This window comes from Alligator mississippiensis, chromosome 4, assembly GCF_030867095.1.
Source record: "Alligator mississippiensis isolate rAllMis1 chromosome 4, rAllMis1, whole genome shotgun sequence".
NCBI classification, from domain to species: domain Eukaryota; kingdom Metazoa; phylum Chordata; order Crocodylia; family Alligatoridae; genus Alligator; species Alligator mississippiensis.
The window spans coordinates 167423499-167449468 of NC_081827.1; the positions used below are offsets into that span (position 1 = coordinate 167423499).

Here is a 25970-nt window from a genome sequence, read left to right on the forward strand (position 1 = left end):
CAGGGGTTAAAAGGGAAAAAATGTGGAGTGAAATTAAAACTATCAGGCATATTGTAAAATAAAGGTTGTTACCTATCTTTTTCAGCAAGACCCATCTCTTGCATTTTTCCCCCTCCACTGAAATACCCAATGCAAAAGTCTCCCAGAGTAACTAAACTCCCTAATATAAGTTCCCCTGCAATTCCAAGGCCCTTTCCTACATTTTACATACATGAGTGGCTTTATCACTGCCACAGTTCCAGTGTGCACTCAAACATGTGTAAGTGTTTTCAGGAGAAGGCTCTTTGAGCTGGATCTTGTTACCCTAACTCCTTGGGAATGCTAGCGCAGTACCTTCCCCATTGATTATTGAAATAGTTTCAGTTACTCGAGTTTATTTTTGTGGAAAGGGGTTTATAATGTTTGTTCTCTTGGTGCAGGGCACAGACTGAGCCAGTACGTGGCAGCACAGCATACCAGTGCCTCTTGGAAGATGTTATCTTATTCCCCAAAATACCATGCTTGGAGGGTTTTTTTATAGTAAATCTTGAGCTGTCATTCCTGCAAAGGAAACTTCAGAAACAACTAAAGTAAAACCAATGCAGACATATCAGGGAGTGTGCAGGGGCCCTGGACCACAGCTCTGGAAGGGTGTTGACAGTCTCTCTCATCTCATTGAGGGGTTAATACCAATGCCCTGTGTCGGAGAGTTCAGCATCCACAGTGTTGACATCTCAGGAATGGCACAGTCTGGCTGTTTCCTGAGATACCACCACTGTGAGATGCCACCACTTCTTCCCCTTCTCAGTCAAGAAAGAGCTAAGTTGCAGAACCCAGATGAGCCCATGGGCACATTCAGGCCTCAGGGAAATTTGGGGGCACCTTAGAACTCTCTCCTGAGCAGTGTCTCATTTTAAGACCCACCAGGGTTTTATGCATGGAGCTGAGAAGAGTGCAGACACCTTTCCCCTCCCCTTGATTCAACTAGGCAGACATGGAGTGATTTTTCTAGGTCACAGAGACAGAGTTGATTTTAGAGGTGAGCATAGCAGCCAAGGCCTTTGTCCAAGGTCCCAAGCTCTGGGGTCACACTTAGTTACGTTAATGCCGGTATCCAATGTGCAGAAGAGGGAAGGAGAGGTCTTACACTGTAGACTCACCTGGGTCCCTGTGAGCCTAATACTGGCTCTGCCTGGGAGAGCAGATTGGTCCCAATCTGATCATTGGATCCATGCAGGCATGCCTGTCTGCACTGCACTGGTATAGGTGCCAGGTGTACTGAATGAAGAGGTAAAGGCCCACTCCTGCAAGCACTTGGACCATTGTTAACTTGTCTCACAGGAGGCATCCCAGTGAAGCCAGCCTTCAGTACTGATGGGCCTGGAGCTTTGTGGAAGGAATATCAGAGGTAGCTGCCTTTTTCCAATGGGATTTAGGCACCTACCTCACTTTGGCACAGGCAGCCTCTGTGTGTGGCATGCAACAAATCAGGGAGGGGAGAGGCAGCACAGTAGCAGATAGGGCGAGAAGTAGGCAACAGAGCTGGAGATTGGGCAGGGAGCCAGAGTAGGGAGCAGAAAACAGAGCAGCAGATCAGGCAGACAGAGGGGATTGGAGTGGCACAGAAAGCGCAGGCTAATAGGTAGCACATCTACCAAAGAGGTTGGCCCATGCTGCCCTATTGTGGCACACCCCCTTTGTGGGCTGCAGCTCCTTCACAGACACCCAGCATTGCTAAATGTCTACTCGCTCAAGGAGCCATTAACATGGTCCTAACTCCATGGCCCAGTTCCTGTTTGATGCTGTGTCCCTAACTAAACTCTTAGCAGCCTGCAAACCCATGTGCCCTCAACATCCCGGGGGGCAAGTACCGTTGATTTTTTTTATTGGGGGGGGGGGGGATCATTACAGCAGGTACCACACACTGTCAAGAGGATTCCCCAGCATCCAGTTGTATCCCAGCACTTGGATGGCTTTGAGTGGCTTTGGCCCTGGGCAGAGTGAGGGGGTTTCTGTGTTCACCTGAAGCCAGGCCAAAGGCAGAGTAGGCAAGGAAGGCCCTTATGGACCACTGCCTCACAACCAGGGTGCCCTGATGCCCAGGAGTGCCCTGAGAGCCTGTCAAGGGTGTTGAATGGTGCAGGGCTAGCACTGGCAGCTGTGCAGACAGGATTCACAAGAGATTTCCCATTGGACTCTGCAGTCTTGCACCCACACTGGCCTTGCTGGGGGCTTTCAGGACACTTGATAGCATCATATAGAAAGTTAGGCTTGACCTCAGGAGGTTATCTAATCCAACCCCCTGCTCCAAGCGCGACCACCCCCAATTAGATCCTCCCAGCCAAGGCTTTGTCTGCCCAAGTCTTAAAAACCTCCAAGCACTGAAACCCCGCCACCCCAGAACTTCCCTACCCCGGGACTGCCAGAGGTTAGAAGGCACGATCCTCTTTTAAGGCGCTGCCTGGGGGCGTGGCCAGGCGGAGGGGCGAGGCCAGACAAACGGAGGCGTGGCAAGGGAGGAGCGGGGCGAGTCCTGGCGAGCGGGCGTGTCCAGAAGAGCAAGGGGCGCGGTCGGGAGGGCGTGGGCGTGGCCAGGCGCGAGGGGGGCGGAGCCTCCAGCTCCAGCGCTGCGCTTCAATAAGAGGGAGGCAAAAAAGCAGTGCGGGGCGGCGCGGGTGCGGGGCAGGTGCCGTTGTTTTGTAGGGGAGGGCCCCCCCCGGCCACGCACGGGGTGCACGAGGCAGTGCAGCGTAGTGCAGTGCAGTGCAGTGCAGCGCGGGCCCCCGCCGGGATTGCCCACCCGGAGCCGAGCGCGTCTCTGCCGGGCGATGCGGGGCAGGGATCGGGGCGGCGCGGCGGCGGCGTGAGGCGTGAGGCCGCCCCGCGCGGGGCAGCGGCGGAGCGGGGCCGACCCGCGCCCCCACGTGCGGCGAGGCAGCCCGGGCGGGTCCATGGGCGCGCTGGAGCCCGCGGCGGGAGGCAGCGGCAGCGCCCTGGCCATGCTGAGCGCCAGCGACAGCCAAAGTTTTGCCAAGGAGCCGGCGGACGCGCAGGGCGCCAAGGAGCCGGCCGAGCTCAAGCTGGGCAGCGCCGAGCGCTTCTACTACCCCGAGGCGCCGGGCGCCGAGGGCTGCCCGCTCAGCCTGCCCTACGGCGGCCACATGCTGCCCGGCGGCTTCGGCGTGAGCGGCGCCGCCGGCCGCTTCCTTAGCCCGGCCCTGAACAGCTGCTCCTCCTCCTACCGCGCCCCGCCGCCGCCCGCCGCCCCTCCGCCGGGGGGTCCCGGCTACGCGGCCGAGCCCTACCCCGGCGGCGCGGACCTCTACACCGGCAGCGGCGGCAGCTGCAGCACCGGAGGTGGCGGGGAGAGCTGCTACCCGGGCTCCGTGCAGCCCCTGTTCCCCCGCGGCCCGCTCTACCCGGTGCCCGGATACCAGGTGGCCGGGAAGGTCCAGGTGGTGCTCAACAACTACCCGCTCTGGGCCAAGTTCCACAAGCACCAGACCGAGATGATCATCACCAAGCAGGGCAGGTGAGCCTGGGGGCCGAGCGCTGGGCATCCCCCCAGAGGGGGCTGGGAGGGTTGGGAGCCTGCCTGCCTGCCTGCCTCTGTGTGTGTGTGTGTGTGTGTGTGTGTGTGCGCACCCCTGCCCCTCAGGGGTGCCTGTTCCCTTCCCTCCGCTCTTCTCCCCCAAGTGCAGGGCTTGGAGGCTGCCCGAGATGGGTCTCCTCCAGCGCCCTGTATCGGTCTGGCTCTGTGCAACCCCTGAGCTAGCTTTCCTTGGCACCAAACAGACACCTCTTTGTCCCCCCCATACGTGCGCCAGCTGCGGGACATAACTGCCGTTTACTGGGTCAGACTATAGGTCCGGCTTGCCTCATCTCCTGCATCCGAAAGCAGATGCTTGAAAGGGTGAAGGGACTGGGTCTGACCTGGATCTTCCCTCCCTCCCCTCCACTGTTCCTCTCTCCCTTGCAGTCTCCAGCATTTGAGGTCTAGTTAGTTGTGATTCAGAGGCTGTGCCCCTAGCTCCCATGCTCCAGAGCTGCTGGATGTAACCCTCACCCCCCAAGAATGTGTCTGGTGCCTTTTCTCCCCCCACTGCCTCTTGAGTCTCTGGCTAAACTGTCAGTGTCCACAGCACCTGGAGGCAATGAGTTCCGCACTTGGATGACGTACAGTGTAAAAAGAACTTCCTTTTGTTAGTTTTAAGTTCTCTACCTACTGGTTTCATTTTGTGGCCCCTAGTTCTTGTCTTGTGACACTGCGGGGGGCAGAGTGGCAGGGGCTTGGCACTGCAGTGGGTTAAGATGCGGGAGCACGGCCCAGCTGCAGGTGTCTGTTGAAAGAAAGTTTCTTTGTGACTGGAGCGATCCTCAGAGTGCTCTGCTCCCACAAGCTTTTATCCAGAAGGGGTAAAGGGGCCAGGTGCGCACCAAAGGGCAGTAGTGACGAGAGTAGCTAACCCCATCCTTGCACAAGGGTCAGATCCCAGCCATGGCTCCTCTGGTGTGAAGCAGACTCCCTCCACTGAAGTGCCTTGGGCTTCCTTTTGAGTTTTCCCTCAGTGTAACTAAGAGCCAAAGTGTTTTAGATTGGTGTAACTGAGATCAGAATCTGGCCCACACCAGGTTGTGTGCGTCTCATGGCTTTGATCTTCCTCACATGTATGCACACACTGGAAGCAAGCTGCTGTCAGCAGTAGTGAACTCTGATCACCTCGCCCAGCTCACATCCTTTGTTTCTGCTTGGGTGCCCAGCACTCCTCTGCCACCACAACTCCCTGGGCCCTCTCTGGTCAGGTACTCCCAAGGGGCCCCTGGAGACCTGGTGCATCATAGATACACACATGCGTGAGATCAGCTGGGTATTTCGGGAGGCTTTGAGATGCCAGGCTGTGTGAGGCATGCCAGGCTGGACCCACTGGGCAGCTGCTGTTTCCTCCTGGTGCCGTCTTGTTCCCCTTTGCAGGCTTGCCTGGATGCTGTGCCAGCTAGTTGAACAAGCACAGAGAATCCGAGAAGCAAATTGAACTGGTGCCAGAGTTCATAAACAGGCTGGGTCCCCAGGCTGTACATGCTCAGGGTCACCGGAATCCAGGGCTTCAGCAGACACTAAAATCGTTTCTTCCTTTCTCAGGCTTGTAACTTTAAAACAAGTCAGATTTTTAACGATGCTGATAGGGGTGACAACTTGAGCACACATCCTCCCATATAGCATGACTATGCTGACTTTGGGGGCCTTGCACTAGTGGGATATGAGCCCAGAAATGCCTTGCAGTTGTGTAGTCTTTTTGCCTCATCCTCTTAAAGCTCTTTGCAAACACAATTCCACAGAGCCTTGTAGTGCCCACCATGACCAAAGCCTCTGACTTTGGGTATGGGGCCTGTTTAGGTCTGGAGGCTCCAAGGGCTTATGATGGGATACCTGTCCACCCCACACTTTCCTTGCTTCTAGTGCTTTTTGCGTTACTACAGATAAGTGTGCTCCTGCCTCTTCTAGTAGTTCACACAGAAGAAGCTTGCAACTCAGGTTTTAAGTTGCCTCTCAGGAGCTGGACCAAGTTGTAAATACTGTTGCTTAAACAGCGAATTACTTTCTAGCATGCACAATTGTGGCTCATGGCCATATGCTTGCAAACAGTCAGATCCTTTGCTGGTATAACTTGTCACTGCTCCATTGACTACCATATTGCTATACCTGTTTTCCACCAGAAAAAATCTGGCTTCTGCTTTTTAACCTAACCTGTCTCCCTTTCCTTCCATCCTGCTCTTGAAAGTTTCTCCCAAGGTCAGTATATTTTAGAACATGGTCTTTAACTTATTAAAGGCTTGAGCTGCTACTACGAATCCACTCCTCAGTCCAAACAACAGGTCCAGAAACGGCCCCTTTTGGTTAAAGGAGGGACTCAATTTTGCTCGTTCCTCATTCATCAGACAAGGGGCTTTTTCACTCTTTGGCTGCTGCTGTGATGGGGCATTTCCTTCTCAGCCAGGAGGTCTCAACACCTATTGGCTATCTGATTTTTTTTCTTTCTCTCTTTCCCCCGCCCCCTTTTTGTTCATTCTTTCTCCCTCCATCCTTTTCTCTTGCTTTCTTTGGCCTAGACAGATAGTGTCACTTTGATGCTGAAACCAACCTGCTTAATGTGTTGAAAGTCTAAACATGTTAAGGCTGGTTCATTTCCCACGCACATTTCCAGGCCTGTGATCCTGGGGGAGGGGAGGGGGGGTGGGCTTCCCCCTCCCTTCTTGTACCACTTAGGGCGATTCAGTAACATACCATCACCATCAAGGGAAGCGGGCTGGGATACCCAGCCAGATATAGTGACAAAAACACCCGGAGCTAGAGGGGGGGAAAAACCTAGCGAGCGCTAACCTGGGCTAGAAAGCTGAGCACTATGTTCTGCCTTCAAACCCCAGTGACTCAGTTCCTCTGAAGATGGGGTGGAATGTATTTTGTTTATATGTTTGCAGCACCTGAAATGTTTGGTCTTTTTCTTTTGCTCCGGTCATATAGAAACCTACTAAAATATCAGCAAAAGAGCTGGCTTCCTCTTTCCTCTGAGTGCAGAGCTAACCCTCTCCTAGACGAGACTTGGCTACATCTTTCTGATACCTGTTGTGTGCACTTGAGCAGTTTTTTATTTCGCCCCTCTGAGCCTTTCCCTTGCTGAACTTAATTTGCTCGTCATCATATTAATCTGTTGCCATATGGCATTAAACAAGCCATTGCCCAGAGGTGGCTGCATTCCAGCAGGGGATGAAAATGATCTCCCATTTAGAAAGAGCCCATTCTTATTTCCCTTGAAGTAAATTAAAGTGTGGCCGTGGCCTTCTATGACAGTAGGAGCGAACTCGTATACTTGCAAATGTGGGGAGTTTTGAAAGCATTCTGAGGTCTGTCTTAAGTATGAAGTTGCTGGCTAAGATTTTTTTTTTTTTTGGAAGGTAGCCAGTGATTTCTGGGTTGCCCCCACTTTTGGGAGGGCAGGTGTTTCAGTGCTTCCTAGAAACCAGGCCCCTGAAAGCTGACCGACACAAGGCTAAGAGCCCTGCCATGCAAAAAAAACCCCAAAAAACAAAGGGGGGGGGAGGGGAGGGCTAGTTGTTTTGAAATTGTCAAGGGTGCTGGGGTCTGATCTGATGAAATCTACAATGGTGGCTATGCAGAAAGGGAATCAATACCTGAATTCAGGTTTTACTCAGATTCAGTTTTTATTCCCTTTAGAGAATGCTCTTGGTTTGAAAGATCATTTTCTCTGTTAAGTCTTCTTCCAGTTGTGAGGCCAGTTGACAGATGGGCCCAGCAGAGAGGTGGCTTCTTGTGGAGGCTTAACTAAGGGGATCATGGGCAGTGCTGTTTTTCTTAGGATGCCTTGTGAAGTTGCGAGGAGGAGAGGGATCTGCATGATAGTTAGTGAAGTGCACAGTTGGTAGCATTCTCTGTGTCTCCCTCTGACCAGTCCTGTTGTCAGCCCCTTGTGTTGCCGTAATACTACAGGAAGATTGACCAGGCTGAGTATGAAGCGTGGCTTGAAGAATGGTTCCAACTGTGATTAGGAGGCTGCTGTGTATGGGATGATTCTTGTGGTCTTTGTGGTCACATGTATATAGGTAAGGCAGAGACCATTGCCACACACTCTGAATTGGAGGGCTGAATGAGTACATCTGCCCTGCTTCCTCCCTGCCCTCCCCCCTTTAGCCTTTTCACTGTACCTCTATTTTGGAGATGCAATAAGGTCTCTCACCTATTGTTATAAAAATGGCCAAGAGGAACAAAACTGCAAGTGATGGAAGGTGAAAGCTGAGAGGATCCTGTGACTGCTTTCTAGGATTTGGATTTATGATTGGGTGGGGGGGAAGAGGCCACTGAGACTGCTGTCAAGGTCACTTCTGCCAGAGTCTTTTTACTTCTTCCAATTGTAAAAAATGGGACCTAACTGTTCCCTTATTTGGGGGAATGTTTCCAACCTCTCCCCCACCCTTGTTTTAGTTTTGCATTCCAGGTCTGGGATCTCATCCTTTATCCATTGGAGCCATAGTTTCTTTGGCCACCAGGTCAGGCATTTGGTCCTCAAAATACCACACCTTGTCTTGGTGCCACCTCTGTGGTTTGGCCTATTGCCCTAGGATGCTGCAGTTACTTTCTTTTAAACAGGGGCCTGGGATAAATTTGGCACCCTTTGGATTTGTTACTGAAACCCCAGAGCCAAGTCTTAAGGTCCCCTTCCTCATTTTTATGCACTGCGGGTTTGTCGATGAGACAAGTGTGCTGTAGGCAGGAAAGTTCACTGTTGTGTGCCTATGTGTACCAGACTGGTCCAAAAAGGGGCAGGTAGCACTGCTCCTTGGCTGTAAATTAAGTCCTACCCATAGGGGGGTCCTGTCGAAGTTGGTGGGCCTGACCCTCTGCAGAGCCACCTCCTTGTAATCTCCAGGGCTTGTATGGGTACAGGGGTGTTCTGCAAAGGGCTTCTCTTTCCATTGTTCATATTGGTGCAAGGAGGGTAATTCTGACAGTCCTTCCCTTACTTTTGTATGCGTATGTGTGTCTCATACGTGCACCCAGCCGTGGTTATTGTGGCTCTGCACCCTTTCATCAGCTCAGACTCAACAGCAGGGTTTTCATTGGAAGATGAGACATGCAGGAAATGAGCAGCCCACCCGCCGCCCCTCCACACAGGGTGTTTTCAACCCAAGGGAGCAGGCGGGGCTGCATTCTGTGGTGTGCTGAACAGGGGGAAGGGATTGGGGGAGGGAGATTGGGGTTCAGCAAACCTGTTAAGGGTGGTAGGGGGTCCACCCCCAGCACTGGAATCTCTCCTCCTGCTGCAGTGGAGCATGCTACAGATGGGGCAGGGGGCATAATGGAGCTCCAGGAAAGTTGCATCCATGCATAAATAACTCTGCTGATGCCAGTAGAACAGTGTCATTTCACATCTGCCAGGGGCTAACCTAGCTGAGAACCTGGCCCTGAGACCTTGTGACCCTGCTTGCAAATAAGGGGCCTCACCCTGGGGTTCTCACCCCAGCCCTGGGGATCTTTCCACCACAGCTGCTCATTTTCATACCCTTCCCCCAGGACCCAATGTCCTTCTACCCGAGCTGGCCTGTGCCAAGCGGAGGGCCACATTGGTTTGGTGGAACATGAAATGCTGTTGGGTTCCTGTAAGTCTCCAAGCGTGAGTAGGGGAGGGAAGCAGAGTTGGGGGTGACAGGTACATGGTCAGGACCGGAAGGAGGCCTGAATCTGCACCAGCTCAGACTCTCTAGTTTGAACTGGGCCCAAAATATCCTTCTATATGAGCACCCACATAACCTTCCACCAGCGCCCACGTGCGGGAGCAGTGACACAAGGAGTGCTCCACAACTCATCTGCACACCAGATCCTTCCACCCACAACCCCTCCTGGCCTTTAATGGCGAGCCATTCCCTTAACACTCCCCCCCCCCCCCCCCCCCCCCCCCCCCCCTTGCTGTGAAACCAAACAGCTTCTCTGTCTTCTCAGCCCCTTGTACACATAATCACAATGCAACTGTGTGGGACCTTGCTAGGGAATAGATGAGCGAGTTCAAAAGCACTGCAACCTACACACATGGCAGTGAAGCACCACCTATTTTAAACGAGTGCTTGAAAGTCAACCTAGGCTGCCAGTCTCATTTCTTTTTGCTCTTTCCTTAAAGCCTATATGCTGGTCCTCACCTGTGTAAATCAAAGGTCTTTTTTCCCAGTATTGTGCCATGTATCTTAGGCAGCGTTTCCCAGTGAAATCAACACAGGCAAGTTCGTCTCCAAGATGCAGGGAACTTCAACTCCACTGAGCTTTAAAAAATAAATGTGAGAATTTAAGTAGCTTCCTATCTTACCCTGAAACCCCGCTACTAAATGTTGTCATTCTATTTTGACAATCACAAATTTGTATATAAAAAGCACATTGGTTTTTCTTTCCTTCCCATTGTATAAGATGCACACAATCATTGGGGGAAAATTGACTCTGTGGGGAAAACAATGAAGTTGACTATAGAGGAAATGGTGAAACTGCTGTCAAATGCACAGAGTAAACAAAGTGGAAAAAAATATAGATATATAAAAATATGTTTTGGTTTTTTCCCTTTCTCTGCTGTCTCATTTACAGTAAGCTAGAATGTTGTTTGTAGCACAGTTGCATTTAAAAAATTGGATGCGTCATTTTATTTTTAAATGCATACGGTAAAATCCTCCCTATTGAAATTGGTGGCAGAACTTCAGTGAATCCAGCATTTTGCCTATCTAGTCTCTTTTTTGTGGTACAGGCTGTTTTTTCAGAAGCATGTGCGTAGTGTCTAATGTGGTGATTCTCAACCAAGGTGATGGTGCCACGAGATCCTCTTAAGGGTACAGTGGGGTGCCATGCAATTTTAGCATGGTGAGGTATGCAAACACCTACATGTGATTCACAAGATAAACCCAGAGATTTCAAGTAGGAATCCGTGGTGTCAAAACCATTCTGATGTGTTCTGGGATTTCTGAGCTCTTTGCAATAGAACTACTGTTGTTTTTTCCATAGTCAAAAAATGAGTGGAAGCTATGAGTTGGCATTTTCTTGGAGATGCCTTGAGCCTAAAAAGGTTGAAAACTAGTGGTCTACTCTAGCAGGGCCATTAGTCTCCCAAGACCTACATGTCTAGTCTGCATACACAAATTGTGCACCATTTAATGATACCGCTTTTAACCAAAGCAGTAGATGCCTGTACACCACTATCAAGGTGCTTATATTAGTGTAACTAGCCCTTTATTGTAAAATATCTTAATTCACATGAGCTATTGTGTTAGTATAACAGCCTGGCTAAAAAAAAAAAAAAATCATATTCCTAACCAAAACAGTGATACCAGTACAAAATCTGTGTGTAGATCAGACCCAAGACACTACCTCAGTAACGATGATGATAAAACATAACTCTGCTTTGATGAGGTGGTATCTTTGCCAGTTACTTAAGACAAGGTTTTTCTGCAGATCAAGCCTCAGATACAGGCGAGAACATAGGGTCTTAAATCATTCTTCTTTCTGCGTGTGTGTGTGGGGGGTGAAATTTGCCTCGAGATTAAAAACAAGCCCCTTTAGTGTAAATGTTAGATTAAAATTCCAACCACATCAAAGTCTCCCCATGCTCCAGCTTCCCTTAAATGTGTAATCTGTTTCTTTATTAGTTACATTTTTAAATATTTTTGGGGCCTGCTTGCTTTTCCTTTTTTAATTGGGGCATATTCTTAGAGGGTGTAAATCTAATTGTCTTCATTGCTATCAGTGGAGGCCATAGTTAGTGACACCCACTGACAACCGCTTGTTGCTTGGTAGAATTTCTGTCTGTTTGCTGAGCTTTAGAAAACAGAAGAGAAGTTTCGTTCTCGCATTCAGTGGGATTGATGCAGTTGTTTGGTGAATCTAATACACTGATTGTAAAACATTAGGGTAAAACTTGATTGTAAGTGATTGAAATGGCTCATACTTCAGGGAAAACAAGCTGCTAGGAACGGGAAGAAACAGAGATCACGCAGTACATCTCTAGCTCAGGCATTCCCTGTGTCCAAAGTAGAGTCGCTTAAACTGTGCAAAGCAAATCCTAGTGTGGAATAAGTGTTCACATGGAGGGATCAGGTTATTTATAGGTATTCCAGACTTTTTTGACATGTAGACAAGCCTTACTTCACTGGGAATTTCTCGTGTTTTCAACTGAAACATCTGGCCACTGCAAGAGAGTGCGGGAGAGACTGACTGCAGAAAGACTGACTGCGTGTGAAAGAACAGGAGGCGACAATGATTCTCAGTTAGATCTGCACCACTGATATCTCTTCCACACAGTGCTAATTAAGCTCATCTTTGTTGCATCTTGCTCTGCACAAATCGGGGTTCTGATTCAGCAGTGCTCTCATGCATATGTTTGAGTCCCATGGGCTTCAATGGGTTTTAGGACACACACAGCTATAAGCACACGCTGTTGTGTTTGGCCGAACAACGGGCTTAATGCATTGTCTTTTTCGTAAGTGCCAAAAGAGTGGTTTTGAGTCACCCAGAAACTTGGGTGTTAATTTTAAAGCTTAGTTTCCATTGATCTTTAGGCATTTTTTTTCCCCCTGTGGAAAAAACATCCCACCCTGAAAGTAAGAAAGAAATGGTGGAACTCGGTATCAGCCCGTGTCTGACTTAATGTACAGACATCGGTTCATTTTAAGGGGAATTGCTCTATATTATGTTAAGAGTCTGCACAACGTTTGCAGGACCTTAGCTATGGACATGATGTTTTATAAGGCCTTTGTGGCAGGGACCTCTCTCTCTCTCTGTCTTTTGTTCTGGTTTTGTACAGCACCTTGCTCCAGGCAGTCTGGATGCCCTGAAGAATGATGGTGTTACAGGAAGCAGACATTTTAAAATATAGTAGATGGCTAACCACAACACTGAGAATGGGACCTGGGCTTTGTGTGAAGGCTTGAGCTCAGATCCAGCTGTGAGATTAAAATACTACCTGCTGGAGGGAGAGGGGGTGTAGAAGGATGCTCAACCAAAGGGAAGTCCAAATAGTCACAACCTGAGTTTTGAAGGGGCCTTTCATTTGGGGAGGGAGTTTGGTAGATGGAATTGGTCCATGATCTGAGAAGACCCAGCCCCTGTTGTCCAGACTGAGGGTCAGTCTCATTGGGTTGGATTTATGTGAGGAGAAATGGCATAGCCTGGGGATAGGGAGTTTGGCTTGTTATGACTAGCAGAGTCAGTGGAGCTGGGCTTGATGCCACCAGCACAACTGACAGGAAAACCAGCTTTAGTTCTGCCTCTGCATTGGCATTAATATTGTAGGGAAAACTCTGTGTTTGCTCTGAGCCCTGAAGTGCCATATCCCCAGTTGCTCCACTGAGGGAGATCAGTAGATTCGTGCCTGTTGAGAAGCTGGCCCTTGGAACTAACAAGGGGGGGATTTACTGGTATGTACTCGGGAGAATGTTTCTTATGACATCCCTCCTGTATCTGGTGCTTCTCCTGTGGTGACACTGGGGTCTGCACAGAAAATAGGTTCAAATCATGACCATAACTCCCCGCTTCATGTATCTGCGTGTACTTCCATTTGATGGGTGGGGATGTTTCCATGAACTGGGTCCAGCAAGGGCTTCTGGCTGTTCTTAGTGGTACCTATAAAGACTAATCTCCCTGTCCCTTTCCCCTACCTGTCAGTTCCCCAAGCTCATCTTGTGCCAAGGCATTCACCATGGTGCAGCCAGATGGACAGGGGTCTGGTGGGACAAGGGGAGCTCAGTATGTGTGTAGAAAGAAGTTGGACTTTGCCCTCTCCCTGTCTGACATCAGTACCATGCATCTATGCTGCAACAGCATGGATGGTGGTGAAAGAAATAACCCTGCACAGAAGACCTTGGGCTGGGACCTTCAAGGGCTCAGTCCATTGGTCCTTGTGGTGGTTTGGGCTCAGTAGTCACTGACCTATCAGTTTAAGAAGTCTCTCTACTTTCCTGTCTCAACACCTCCACCCCTGCCTGGCTCTTTTTGTGGTCTTATCAGCCTCCCAAGCACTTGAATGACTAATAGTGATGGGAGTGGGTGGTAGGGAGAGGTGTTCTCCCCATGGGGCAGTCGCCCCCTGAGCCTCCCCAGCTTTGCATCTTGTGGGTGCTGCCCCCGCAAACTGCCCCCGCTCCTGGCAGGCAGGCAGGCTGAGCAGGGCTAGGGCGTGACACACCAGCCCTCCCTGGAAAGTATGACTCAGCTGCCAGAAAGGGCTCCGTTCTCAGTGCCGCTTGAATGTATTTTGGTTTCTTGTGCCTCTACCAGCTCTGATCCCCCTTAGGAATAAACAGGACAGGCTGCAACCCAGAAGTAGGGCCCTGCAAGCTATGGCCTTTGCTGATGCTAATGCAAGGCTACAGCACAGTGGGACTTGGATCTCCAGTGCTTCCCCTGCCTTAAAATGTTCAGAAGCATTACAGTGATCCAGGCAGCATCTGGCGTCTTTTCTTTGCAGCCTGCTACCTCGGTGTCCCAGGTTTCCACCAAGGGGTCAAGACACTGTGTTCTCCTAAACCTGGGACTCCCTAGGGATGCAAAGTTTGCTGTTTGCTGCTTTGGAGCCAGGCTCCCCACGTGTGTGTAAATCAGCCATGCTCTGTTGAAATCAGTGGAGCTGTGCTGATCCTCTATGTTGGCAGTAGTGCCCCAGCTGACACCAGGCCCCAATATTCCATCCATTACATTGGCAGGCTCAAACTGGGCACTGTCATCTCTGGTGTGCTAGGTCCTGTACAGTCACTTGATGTACAAGGAGAGGGCAAACAGACGGGGCAAGGTGAAGGTGAGGTTGTGGCAAAGATGGTTGTACTCTGCTGCAATCACCAGCCTTGGGTGTCCCATGATGATTAGTTTGCCTTGTGGGAGCTTTTTGTGGCCACAGCCATGGACCAGGATCCCATGGTGCTAGATGTTACACAAACACCAAAGACTCGAGCAGTCTTCCCCTCAAAAATCCTAGAAAAGGAAGCTGAAAGGGTCCTTGAGAGGTTGCCTACTGCCTCCCCTTGACTCTGAAGCCATGTCAACACACCTGAGAGCCCATGACCTAAGTGCCTGGTGAGACAGCAGGCGGGAGGAACAAGACTGTTCTTAATGTAATGGGCCCTTCTTTCAGGTCACTGGTTGCTTCACTTTTTTTCTGTTCTTCGTAGGTATCAGGGCAAAGGAGTGAGGTGAAGAGAGCAAGGAGGTGGCTTTGTGGCCAGGAGCTTTTCCCCCATATAAGGCGCAGTCTGGGAGGAAGGTTGTGGGCGCTCCCATAGATGAAGGAGATGGAGACTGGTCTGCTGGGCTGATTAATGGGGCCTCAGCAGCCTGGAGAAGTGCTGAGGCAGTGGGGTAGGCCATGAGGGACTTTGATTGTGAAGAGTAATGGAGAAAAGGGCAGCTAGTGGAGATAGCACATTTATGTTGGCCCTGCCTTAGGCTAAAGAGCACAGGCAATGATCTTTACAGCATGATTATATTTGAGCAGGGCAAGATCCCATTTATCCTGGCTGGAGAAAAGGGTGTTGCTATAGCTGAGATGTGGAATGAAGAGGATCCTACCTGTGTAGACAGATAGAAAAGATGCTGTGCAAAGACCTGGCAAGACTAGCACAGCCTCAAAGATGCTCAAGCCCATGAGAATGATACTGGTACAATCCTGTAAGGTGGGAGAAATGAGGGATGGAGCAGGGAGGGTTTGTCGAGGACATTGAACATGGCTGGGCCTGAAGGCTTGTGATTCACTTGAGTGAGAAGTCAAGTGTGTGACTGGGAAGATGGCTGATCTGAAGGAAGAGAGGATAGACTAGGGGTGCAGGATGTCCATTCCAGGCAGGGCTTCCACCAGTTGTGCAGAGTTGCCTGCGGCAGGTGATGGGGTGAGCCAGGGACACCATGAAAAGGGAAGGCAAGTGAAGGTCACCTTCCCTTCCACCATCATGGAGGAAGCAGTGACTGACGGGCCAAGGCAGGTGCGGGTTGCTGAGAGCCAGAAACGGTCAGGAAGTGGGAAATCCTGGGAGGGCAGAGCTGGGTGGAGATAAAGGCAGGTGGGAGCTGGACAGGTGTAAGCCCATCTAAATTGGGTCAGATCCCCATTCCTGCTGCCCCAGTGTAAATCTGACCGCCTCCACCTGAATGACTTGGGATTTGCTAGGGCAGCTGCTGACTTGCTCGGTCCTAATGGTTCCACAGTGCTTAGCTCAACTGAAGTGAGGGGGCTGGGGGTGGGGAACTTGTGTGGAAGCTGCTGGGCCCTGGTGGATTGGGCCCAATTCTTAACTGGTGGAAGCAGAGCTTCACTGACCCTGCTGGGGCTACTCTGGTTTATGACAGCTGGGGGCCCTGTGCTTTGAGGTGTGTGGCAGAGGTAATGACGAAGCAATCTGCCCCATGTAGTTATGAGGAGACCCCAGGTCACACCTGGGTAAATTGAACCAGACAAGGGATGACCCCCACTCACCCTCCTTAGCTTCTCAGTTAGGAGGAGGAAGGGAGCCACTTTTTTCCCCAGCATAACTGCAGCACTGAAGGGATGGGGATGGATGCAGATCTTGGCAGTGCCAACAAATCTGGAGTCAGGGGGGTCCCTTTGGATAGTACCCTGGATCAGTGAAAGGGGAACACCAGGCTGCTGATGGCAGGGGGGCTGCTCTAGATTTATGTCTGGGTAACTGAGCTGGGGCTCTCATCCCTTTCTGCTTTCCACGACACTCATTGCGATCAGCAAGGAACAAGTCTGGTGTCTGGTGCTTTGAGGGGGGCATCCATTTCAAATAAGCTTAAGTAGGTGGGGGGGAAGAGTGGGGACTATATAGTCCCCATGGGAGCAGGTGTGAGACATCTTTAATGAGGACTGAATGCCTCTGCTCTGCCAGGATGCCTGGATCTGAGGGTTTAGCAGTGGCTTGTTCTTTGATCACCTCTGGTGTCAAAAGCTTTGGAGGGGGACAGGGTTTGCTGTGGATTCTGGAGTCTGGATTCCAGCTTGGCATCTCGGGTAGTCCCAGACACTCCCCTGGCTGTTTCAAGGGGTAGAAGGTACTGGGGCAAGACAGTGGCTTGTTTATTGGGAGGAAATGGAGGCACCTATGCTAGGCAGGGCTGTGGGTGCAAGGGATGGTAAAGAACAGAGAAAGTTTTTGAGCACTCCTCAGCAAAAAGGCTTTAGGAGCCAAAGCAGAGACAAAAGACAGTACAGCATCATGTTGCACCCCACCCCCATCAATGCCAAATAAGTCCATTCAGGAAACTGCCTGCATTTGTTTGGGTGTAGGGGTGTGACCTTGCACTAAGGGAAGACACTTAGGGAGTGGAATGGTGGGTGGCTTCTATAGTTATACAGTCACTTAGACCAGCTGGGAATCTGACCCCAAAGCCATGCCTTCACTGCAGGGGAAAAGGGTGCTTTCAATCTACATTGCAACCCTAGTGTAGACAAGACAGCTGTGGTTTTAATCCAGAGTAGATGGTCATGGTGAATCTTAGATGACCTTATTTGCTATTTAGCTTTTTCAACTAACACATAATTAAACTACAACCGCCTTGTCTTTTATATGGCAACGTAGGTTACAGTTTCTTCTTCTGGCTTCCCAGCCAGATGACAGTGGGCTTCATTCTGCTTTTGCTTATGCTAGTATAAACTCAGAAACCGACAGAGACTTGAAGAATAGGCAAAACTCCTTCAGTGTGTTTGTTCATTTGGAGAGTGCTGCTGGGTGGGGACATAAAATAAGAGGCATCTTGCAGTCACGTACCCTCCCCACTGCAGGCTCCCAAAACCCTTTGGCCCTGTCTGCCTTTTTTCAGATGTGGGTGCTGCTAGTAGAGTTCTACCTCTGTTCCCTCCTCACTGTCAGACAGAGGTGGCCAGAGGACCCGGTGGTGTTGATTGGTGTAACTCCATTGGAAGTGACAGTGCTGTACCAAGCTGAGCATCCAGATGCTTTCATTAAAACCGAGGGACTGATGCTGCTCTTTTCTCTCGCCTTTTGGTATTTTGTGCAGAGCCCAGTTCTGCCAGGTGGATGCCATGCACTTGTCAGCCTTGCTGCTTAGCAGACTCATGCGAGCTGATAACAAGCCTCTGCACAAGCCTTTGCTGGTGCAAAGATCCAAGCTGTCTTCATGGGATGTGTTCTTCTCTGGGGAAACCAAGGCTAGGTGGGAGATCACCAGTCCCTTGTGTGTCCTAACTTTGCTATCCCAAAGCATCCAGAGTCATAATGATGTGCCTCCTCCTCCCCCCACCCCCCAAAGAATCATGAGATGGGCTTAAAAATGAAGGCATTTTATTTAATTTTTTTTTAAAAAGGAAGAGAAGAGAAGAAGAGAAAATGTGTTCTTTATCTTTGTCATCTGGTTTTTGGGTCCTTAGATGACACTGGAGCTGTCTTATCAAGATTGTGTCTATAGCCACCAGGGTAAAAAAGCTCCATAATAATAATAGTTACCATTTTATTTTATTGTTATTTTATTACTTTTTTTGCACACGACACACACTTTCTCCCAAAAACCACCTGTTAAAAATCACACCATGAAATATGATAAGAACATTTCTGCCAGTTAGGGGCAAAAATGAAAATAAAATCTTCAGGCAGCTTGGGGAACAAAACAATGAGTAGGCTCTGATTCCCTAGATGTTGCAACTCAGTTATTTACAGCAAGGTGTGTACTTCATTCTACTTCATTCTGCCTTTCAAAAACAAGAGGTGAATTATATCCTGGAGTATGTTATATGGGAGAAAATATGATATTTAGATTGATATTCTGACCTATCAAGGAAGGCTCAGCATGACTTGCAATGACTGACAAGCAGCCCACAGATGAGAAACAACAGTAGACTCTCCAAATGATACCTCAGAACTTGAAAACTCGCCCCACGCTCCTGGTTCCCTGCCTTGTAAATTGTAGTATATCACTCTAAAAAAGATAACGTATTTTTTACACAAGCCAGCTACCTTGCAGATGCCACCTGACCACAAACTTAAATCTGTTGGACACAGGCTGGGCTTGACTGTGCTTTAAGAGCTGAACTTTTCAAGAAATGACGTGACTTCAGAGGCAGGGGCTTGGATCAAACTCATGGAAAGTGATGGGGCATGTGATGAGCTTGTGAGAGCCAGTACAAGGGCAGGGCCTGGGTACACCAGGGAAGTAAGTGTGTTTTCACTCATGCCAGATCTCACCAATTTAATATTGTTTTGTAAAACATGCTGGTTTCTAGTAGTGTAGCTAGGGCTGGGTGAGAAGGAGACCATCTAAGAGAAGTAGAGAAAATGGCAACTGCCACCCAGGGTGTAAAACTTCCCAGTTGCACCTCTGCTGGTTTCCTGAAGTAGACTGGGTCAGGGTTTTAACATCAGTAGTTTTTGCTTCAAATGACTTCACTCTGGGCAGTTAGCTAACATGTGTCTAGATGTTTCCCAAGTGCTTGTGGGTTTCCCTTATCACAAGGGTTTGTGGCTGTAACCTTCTCCCAGGGAGCTTGGCAGCATTTTCCTTCATCTGGGGAAACTGAGGCAGGGGCTATGGGCATGACTTGTGCTCAAGTTCTGATCTGGGAGAACCGACCTTAAGTAGCTGGCACTGGGGGCAGATTCTCATATTTCCTGTTCAGCAAGTGCCTGCCTGAAAGGGGGAGTTTTTTGCGAGAGGTCAGGTCAGGACAAGCCCCAAAGCTGTGCTGCAGCAGGGGTCAGAGCTGGGCTTGGACCCAGGTGCTCCCTCTCCCAGCCTCCTGCTCAGACCAGGAGGCCATGCAGGATGTTCTTGGGAGATTTTCTTTGACTCTCTCTTCCTCAAGGCCAGTCGTCACCCTAGCTCCAAGCATGGGCTATTTGTAAATACAGTATTATTATTATTATTATTACACATCACACCCCAGAATAAGACAGGCACCTTGTTTTTGAAAGGCAGAATGAAGGGGGGGGGGAATCTTTCTTTGTAGTAAGTAACTGAATAGCAGCTGCTATGGAGCAGAGCCTGCTCATTGTTCTGCTTACTGTGGATCATATGCGGACTTTGCTTTTACTTTTGCCTGGAAAAGAGCAGAAACTCCTCTTACCATATTTCTCAGGTATCATGGACACTCTGATTTTCAGCAGCTGTATTATGGGGAAAAAGGTGTGTTGCATGTGAGGAAATACGGTAAGTGGTGAACCTCAGTGAGGAGGGAGATGAAGTCCGTTAGGGACCCCTGGACTCTGCTGTCTTGTGCCAACTCCTGCAGTGCTAGGGCTACATCTGCACTACAGGGGCTGCTTCTACTTTAACTAGGGCAGCGGGGATCTGACAGGAGTTTAGTGCCCCCTTCTTCCTCCAGTTGGCAGAAGCTGTTGCTTGGGTGTTTTATTTTCTGGCAGAGCTACCTGTGCAGTGGGGTGTGACATTTTCACACCCTGCTGCTGATGGGGCTCTGGTGGCAGAACTCCTTAGTGTAGATGAGGTCTAAGCTACAGTCATAAGGGCAAGTAGATAGCATGGCAAGCATGATTTCATAGGCACCACTATGATTCATCCCCTGCTCATGAGCTAAAGAAGAACCACCCTTTGCAGTGAAGGGTCTGTGAGCCATAATCAAGAAGTTTCACACGTGCTAACTTACATCACAGTAGTGTCTACGGATGCCAGTCAGGTCTCTGTGCCAGGTGCTATCCAAACATGCTGTGGGAACTATGCATCCAAAAGAGTTTGCAGTGTGAACAGGCAAGACAAGAAGGGATTTAACTAGCGACTAGAAGGGATTTAGTGGCAGAGGCAGGGTTAGATCCTAAGTCCTCGTTTGTCTCCAGATCTAGCCACTTAACTACTGCATTCATATAGAGCTACTTGCTGCTGCCTTTTTAATGGTATAAAGCCAAAGGTTTTTTCCAGTTGATGATCTTTTAGCCCACCCTGGTCCCCCAGGGTTGGTACTGGGATCCTGCCACTGGGCAGGAGTGCTGTCGCCTGAGGTTCAGCCTCTGAGCCTGGCAATCAAGTCTCGGAGCCTCTGACACCATGCTTCCCTGTGTTGGCCCAGCACCCTGGCAGTGTCACCCTGCCATTGCTGCTCACACAGGGAGGGCTAGCTGGTAGCTACAGCTGTGTGCAGGAGGAGGCATTTAAAGGGAAAAGATTTGGGTTCAAATAGTCCCCCTGGTTCACCTTTGTTGCGCTGGGTATACACCAGCGTCCCTAGAAATTCCCATTTCTAGTGGCTCTTGCATTTCTGTGGTGTGGAGGCCTGGTTCCCCATTGCTCTGTACCTTGTGTGGTGATATACTGTACAGCAGAAAAAAGTGGATAACAATACTATCCAGTCAGGGACAAACTTCAGTGGACATGTCTGCATGAGACACTTAATGCACATTAGATTCATTCTATTAGTGCAGCTGACAAAAAAACATGTTAGTGCACTAATGCACAGTAGACTTAGTCTAATGCTCATTAGTATCACAAAAAGTGTTCATCTGTACTAACGCGCAGTAGTGCCGATTATGGCACATTAAGTTAGTTAGTATCTGTTACACTTAATGCACCATAATTATGGCATATTAATGAATGTGTAGATGTGCCCAGTGAGTGTAAATCAGTAGGGCTCCTACACTTGGCTTCCTAGCTGAGGATCTGAACTAGTAAAAATCAGCTGCTGGATGGTTGTAGATCAGGCACACGCACACCTAGAAATGGCTATTCACTGTGAGGGCCTACTTCAAAGCAAGGGCAGAGAAACTTCCTCTAGCATTTCTGTTCAGCTGAGGGACTGTAACAGGGCTTTAAATGTGTATCCAAAGCACCTTACAATCTCTGGCCTTTTCTCTGTGGCCATAGGGGACAGGACTAGGAGCAACGTACTTGAGCTGCAGCACAGGAAATTTAGGTTAGAGAACAGGAGGAACTTTCTCATTATGAAGATAGTCAAGGTGTGGAATCTCCATCCCTGGAAGTTTTCAAAGCAGGTTGGACAGCTATTTCTGACTGAAGTCTCTCGGTTTGGTTCTGTAGTGCTCAACTGGAGAACTTCCACATGTTATGAGAGACCCCGATTTCTCCCCCTTTGTTCCAATCACCTTGGGAAATGTTGGGATCCTGATCTGGAGCTATATTATACAGCTCACTCATACACTATTATCAATAAGTTTTCATAGAAACCTGTGGTGCAGGGGGATTGCCAGTGTTTGTTGTGGGCTCTGTAATATGCAGCACAGAGCAGGTCCCAGGCAGATCTTGCTGTGACTCCTTCAGTTTCAAGGGACCGCATTCTCAGCTGGTGTAAACTAGCAGAAGTTTTGGCCTCTTTTCCTGAGGCCAGCTTGAACTGTTTTACTTGTGTGTCAGTGAGATGGGCAAGGAAAGCCTATGAGACCCAGAGACCTGTCTCTTTGCTGCCTAGCCAGGCAGTCTGGAAGAAGCCCTGAGTGAGTGTCTCTTCCCCAGTAAAGTCCCAGCAGTGCTGCCTTACCTGGTAAGCAGCTGGGCATTTTTTTTTCTGCCCTCTCTGCTATCTAAATCTATGACTTGACTTGCACACCAGGCTGGGGGCTGCCATGTGGTTTTCACATGCATGCTACCCTCAAGCCACCACTCTCCTCACTGCTGGGGGATCTGTACTTAGCCAGCTTTCCCTGCCTGGCAGGGCACTGTGCTCCTCTTCCCCTCCCCACCAGTGATGCCATCCTTTGTTTCAGTTTGATTCCACTGAGATGACTGCCAAGAGGTAGCCTAGGTTCAGGGGAGATGATTTGTTGGCTGAAGCAGAAACATACCCATGTGGTGCAATGGTTAGATCAGGGGACTGGGAGGTGGGACTCCTGCCTTCTATTCCCAGACTGCTATTTCTGGCTTTGAGCAGAGTGCAGAGGGCTGAGGCAGGACTCCCGGGTTCTGCTGCCGGCTCGGTTGCAGTCTTCCTGCGTGACATCACAGCAAGTTGCTTTGCCCATTCATTACCTCTGTTTCCTCCATCTTCAGAGTTGGGTGGCAGCATTGCCTGTCTCCTGCATGGAAGTGGGAGTTTCTGAGCACTGACTTTGCCCGGTACTTTCAGATCCTCAGAAGAACTGCAGGGAGGGGACTATTCCCCTTGAATATGAAACCAAAAGGAGCCTCCCTGCAGTCTTATAAAAGAACAACTCTTAGCCTGGCATCCTTAAAAGTCAGGTGCCCTTGGGCAGCCAACTAAAGCAATTCATTCAGCTAAGTCATTCAGTGCAGAGTCAGGCTCTGAATTCACTTGCTGCCTTCCAGGTCCTGAGGCTGCAAAACAGCCAGGCTGCCCTGACATCTGTGGGGTTACAGCCCTTCTCCCTTCCCACACTGCTGCGGTTCAGGTTCACACAATATTTTGGTGCACCTCCGTGTGCCTCATAGCAGGTTGGGTTTGCATCTCCACCCCTCAGTGCAGACGGAGGCATTGGGAAGAGCTGCGGGGAGGGCAGGGGAGCGAGAATAAGCGTGCATGGGTTCACATGTGTGCGATTTGTTCCTTTTGCTCAGCCACAACCCGTATGTGCAATTGACAGAGAAGAATTCAGCAGAAAAAATGCCAAAACAAACAGCCCCAGAGGAAGTTTTTGAGGTTCTTTGGGGCCTGTTGGCAGCTCTGAAGACCCCAGCTTCCTGGCCTGTCATTGCCGCAGCAAGACTTGGGAGTATTGGGTGTGTGGGGAAAGAGATGCAGTGGAGTGGGTGAGCCACATGGTACCTAGGGGCAGGAGGAGTGGGTGTGTGAAGTGGTTCTACACACCCATGGAAACTGCCACTATCTGAGATGTGTTTCCACTAGGTCCACCTGCTAACTAAGCAGTAACATAAGCAAATCCAGTTTGGAAACACCAGTTTTCCCCCGGTGGAGCTGGATCCCTGTGCCCAAAAGACCAGGTGTAAATTGGGAAATGACTCTAGCATCAGTCTTGGTGTGAGAGGGACGATAATCAAGGGGCACACACGTGTGCATGTTTGTTAATATTGTGGTAGTGCCTACCAACCCATTAAAAGCAGGATCCAATTGTGAGAGGCACTATTCCAACCCAGAGCAAAGCTACGCTGTTTGACATGGAGGAAAAAGAGATCATAGCTAGGCCCCCAGTAAACAACCATAAGTTTCAGAACAGAAAAGCTTGCCAAGCACAATTGTGGGGGGGCCGCTGCTGAACACTGGCCACTTTGCCATTTGGAAGTCAAAATAAATGTGAATGAATGCCTTCCTTGGGATAATGGGAACTGCCTCATCAATGTTGCTCCTGTTCCTAACATGTGGACATTATAGTATGAAAGGCCACTGATTGGATGGCATGAAGATGAGAGGGGCCTGATACCCAGCTGTGGCCATTTGGGATGGTATCATCGATGCCTTTGCCTTTGGTTTCCCCCATGGAGGACCTATGCAGCAGGGCTCCTGTGTTGTAAAAACAACTGAGCCACTGGGCTGGGTGCTGTTTGCTTTGTCTGGTATATGGGGCTATTTCTCTTCCCTTCTCTGGGCCAGCAAAATACTGATAGGTTTGTTTTTTTTAGCGCAGTTGCCATACCAAAGCCAAGTAGATTCCAGTGGGCACCAGCCTGAGCAAGTGCTTGGGATAACTCTGCAAAGCTGCAGAAAATATATTTCAATTTGATGGGACCTTTGGCCTGCAGGCCTCAGCAGCCAGAGCAGATTTAAGCAGGCTAAGAGCAGCTATAGGCTGGACATTACAAAGAAGATTCCTATCCAGGAACAGGAGGAGGTTTTGGAGCAGCCTCCTAATAAGAACAGCAGGGACAAAAGTCCTAGCTGGTTTTTGGATGGGGCTTACTCTGTGAGGGGAGGGTTTAGTGTGACATGGTGCCTGCAGAAGCAGGACCTGGACTTGTTAATGTAACAAGACTCCATTCTAGTCCCAGGTGGTTCTTTTGTCATAGATGCTGTCAAATCCCAGACATCCAGTCTCCTGTCCACTGTAACTACCAGCACCCCCTCCCCAGTCGTTCCCCTACATGCAGTAATATATCACAGGAGTCCTGCCTTCCAGTGCCCTGCTTGAAACACTTAACCTTGCCTCTCAGCAGTGAGTCACCAACTCCCCTCTTTCTAAGAGGGTCTCTCTGTATGATGGCTGCCCCTGCTGCCTTGCTCAGGCCTAGGTAACAGCCCTTTTGCTCTTGTGTCCAAGGGTCTGACCCATGCAGAGCTGATTATTTGCATCCCAAGTGGACCAGGGTGATACAGGAGACACAGACAATCAATATCAGGGGCTGCTGCTAACATGATTTTGGAGACGGCGGAAATGCCTGTCAGCTGGAGAGAGGGATCAAAACATTGTCATAGCAGCAAGTTCTGGACTTACACAGCTGACCCTTTGTCATGGTAGTGTCACCTTCTAAAAGCTCCTAGTCACCCAGTGACCCAGGTGTGGGGATGGGATGGGCAGGGCATCTGGGTTCTGTTTCCAGCTTTGCAACTTTCTCTGGGCCTGGGTTTTCCTTGTGTGTAAAATGATAGCCCCCATCCTGGGGTTTGCATAGCTTTGTTAATGGCTTTCTGGCCCTGTGGTGGATGGGAGAGAGAGAGAGAGCATTCTCTCCTTCCCCCCACCAGCAACTCTGATACAGCAGAGATGGAGAGTGGCAGCTGCATCTAGAGGCACAAAGATACAAAAGCCTATGGCACAGCAGAGGGACAGGGCAAAATACAATCGGTGTGAGTTGAGGAGGAGAGCCAGGTGTCTTGAGTTCTGTGCCATTTGGATCAGACTCAAAAGTGGTTCTGTCTGCTCCAGGCTGTACTTTCGCTAAGGCAGGATAACTTATGTCCTCCTTTTGCTGTTGTGTTTGGCTGCTCATATGTCTTGCCTCAAAGGTGGCTGCATTTCGGAGAGCACCTGGTGCTTTTAGAGTTGCAGAAGATGCTGTGTAGGGTCTGATCCTTTTCCTGTTGGAAGTCATTGGCAATACCCGTGTTTGATGGGACCTGGAAGAGGCTCAGTGAATTCATCTGGTCCTACCCACTGCATGGGCTTATCAGGCAATAATGAGGACAATACAGCCTGAAAAAGGCACCTTCACATTCCTCTTTGCTTCCAGGGAAGCTGATAGTGTGCAGAGCTAAAACCTGAGGGGGCCTCTTCTCGTGGCACAGGGATGGTGTCTCCTTGTGCCTGAGGTGCTAGGCCTGTCTGGGCCAGATGAAAACTGGCCTGGGCTCTGCTGAGGCAAGGAGAAGCCATGCAGGCTTCCACCAGCTGAAGATCTGGCTCTTGGTTCTTTGCAATGTGGAGGTTGCTGAGGATCCTTAGATCCTCAGCTGCTCAGGCACGTGCATAGAAAGAGCCCCCCTGTCCAGCCAGCCAGTTCCCCCCTCCTACCCAGCCTGGATCTGCTGTGAATCACCATAGCAAAAAGCCTGTATCGTACAGTATAAATAGCTCCATGTGAGAGGGGATCAGCAGATCCAGCCTCCTCCTCACCCTCCAATGCCTTGGAGCTGCAAACC

General features: G+C 49.8%; 1 protein-coding gene across 1 annotated transcript in view; it reads left to right on the forward strand.

Moving 5' to 3' along the window:
• The first annotated feature begins 2606 nt into the window (after positions 1-2606).
• TBX21 (T-box transcription factor 21) overlaps positions 2607-25970 on the forward strand; it is a 37421-nt gene continuing 14057 nt past the window's right edge. Inside the window, exon 1 of the mRNA XM_006277120.4 lies at positions 2607-3511. Within this exon, the coding sequence (XP_006277182.2) occupies positions 2931-3511 (581 nt within the window). The 5' untranslated portion in view covers positions 2607-2930. The remainder of the gene's footprint in view (positions 3512-25970) is intronic.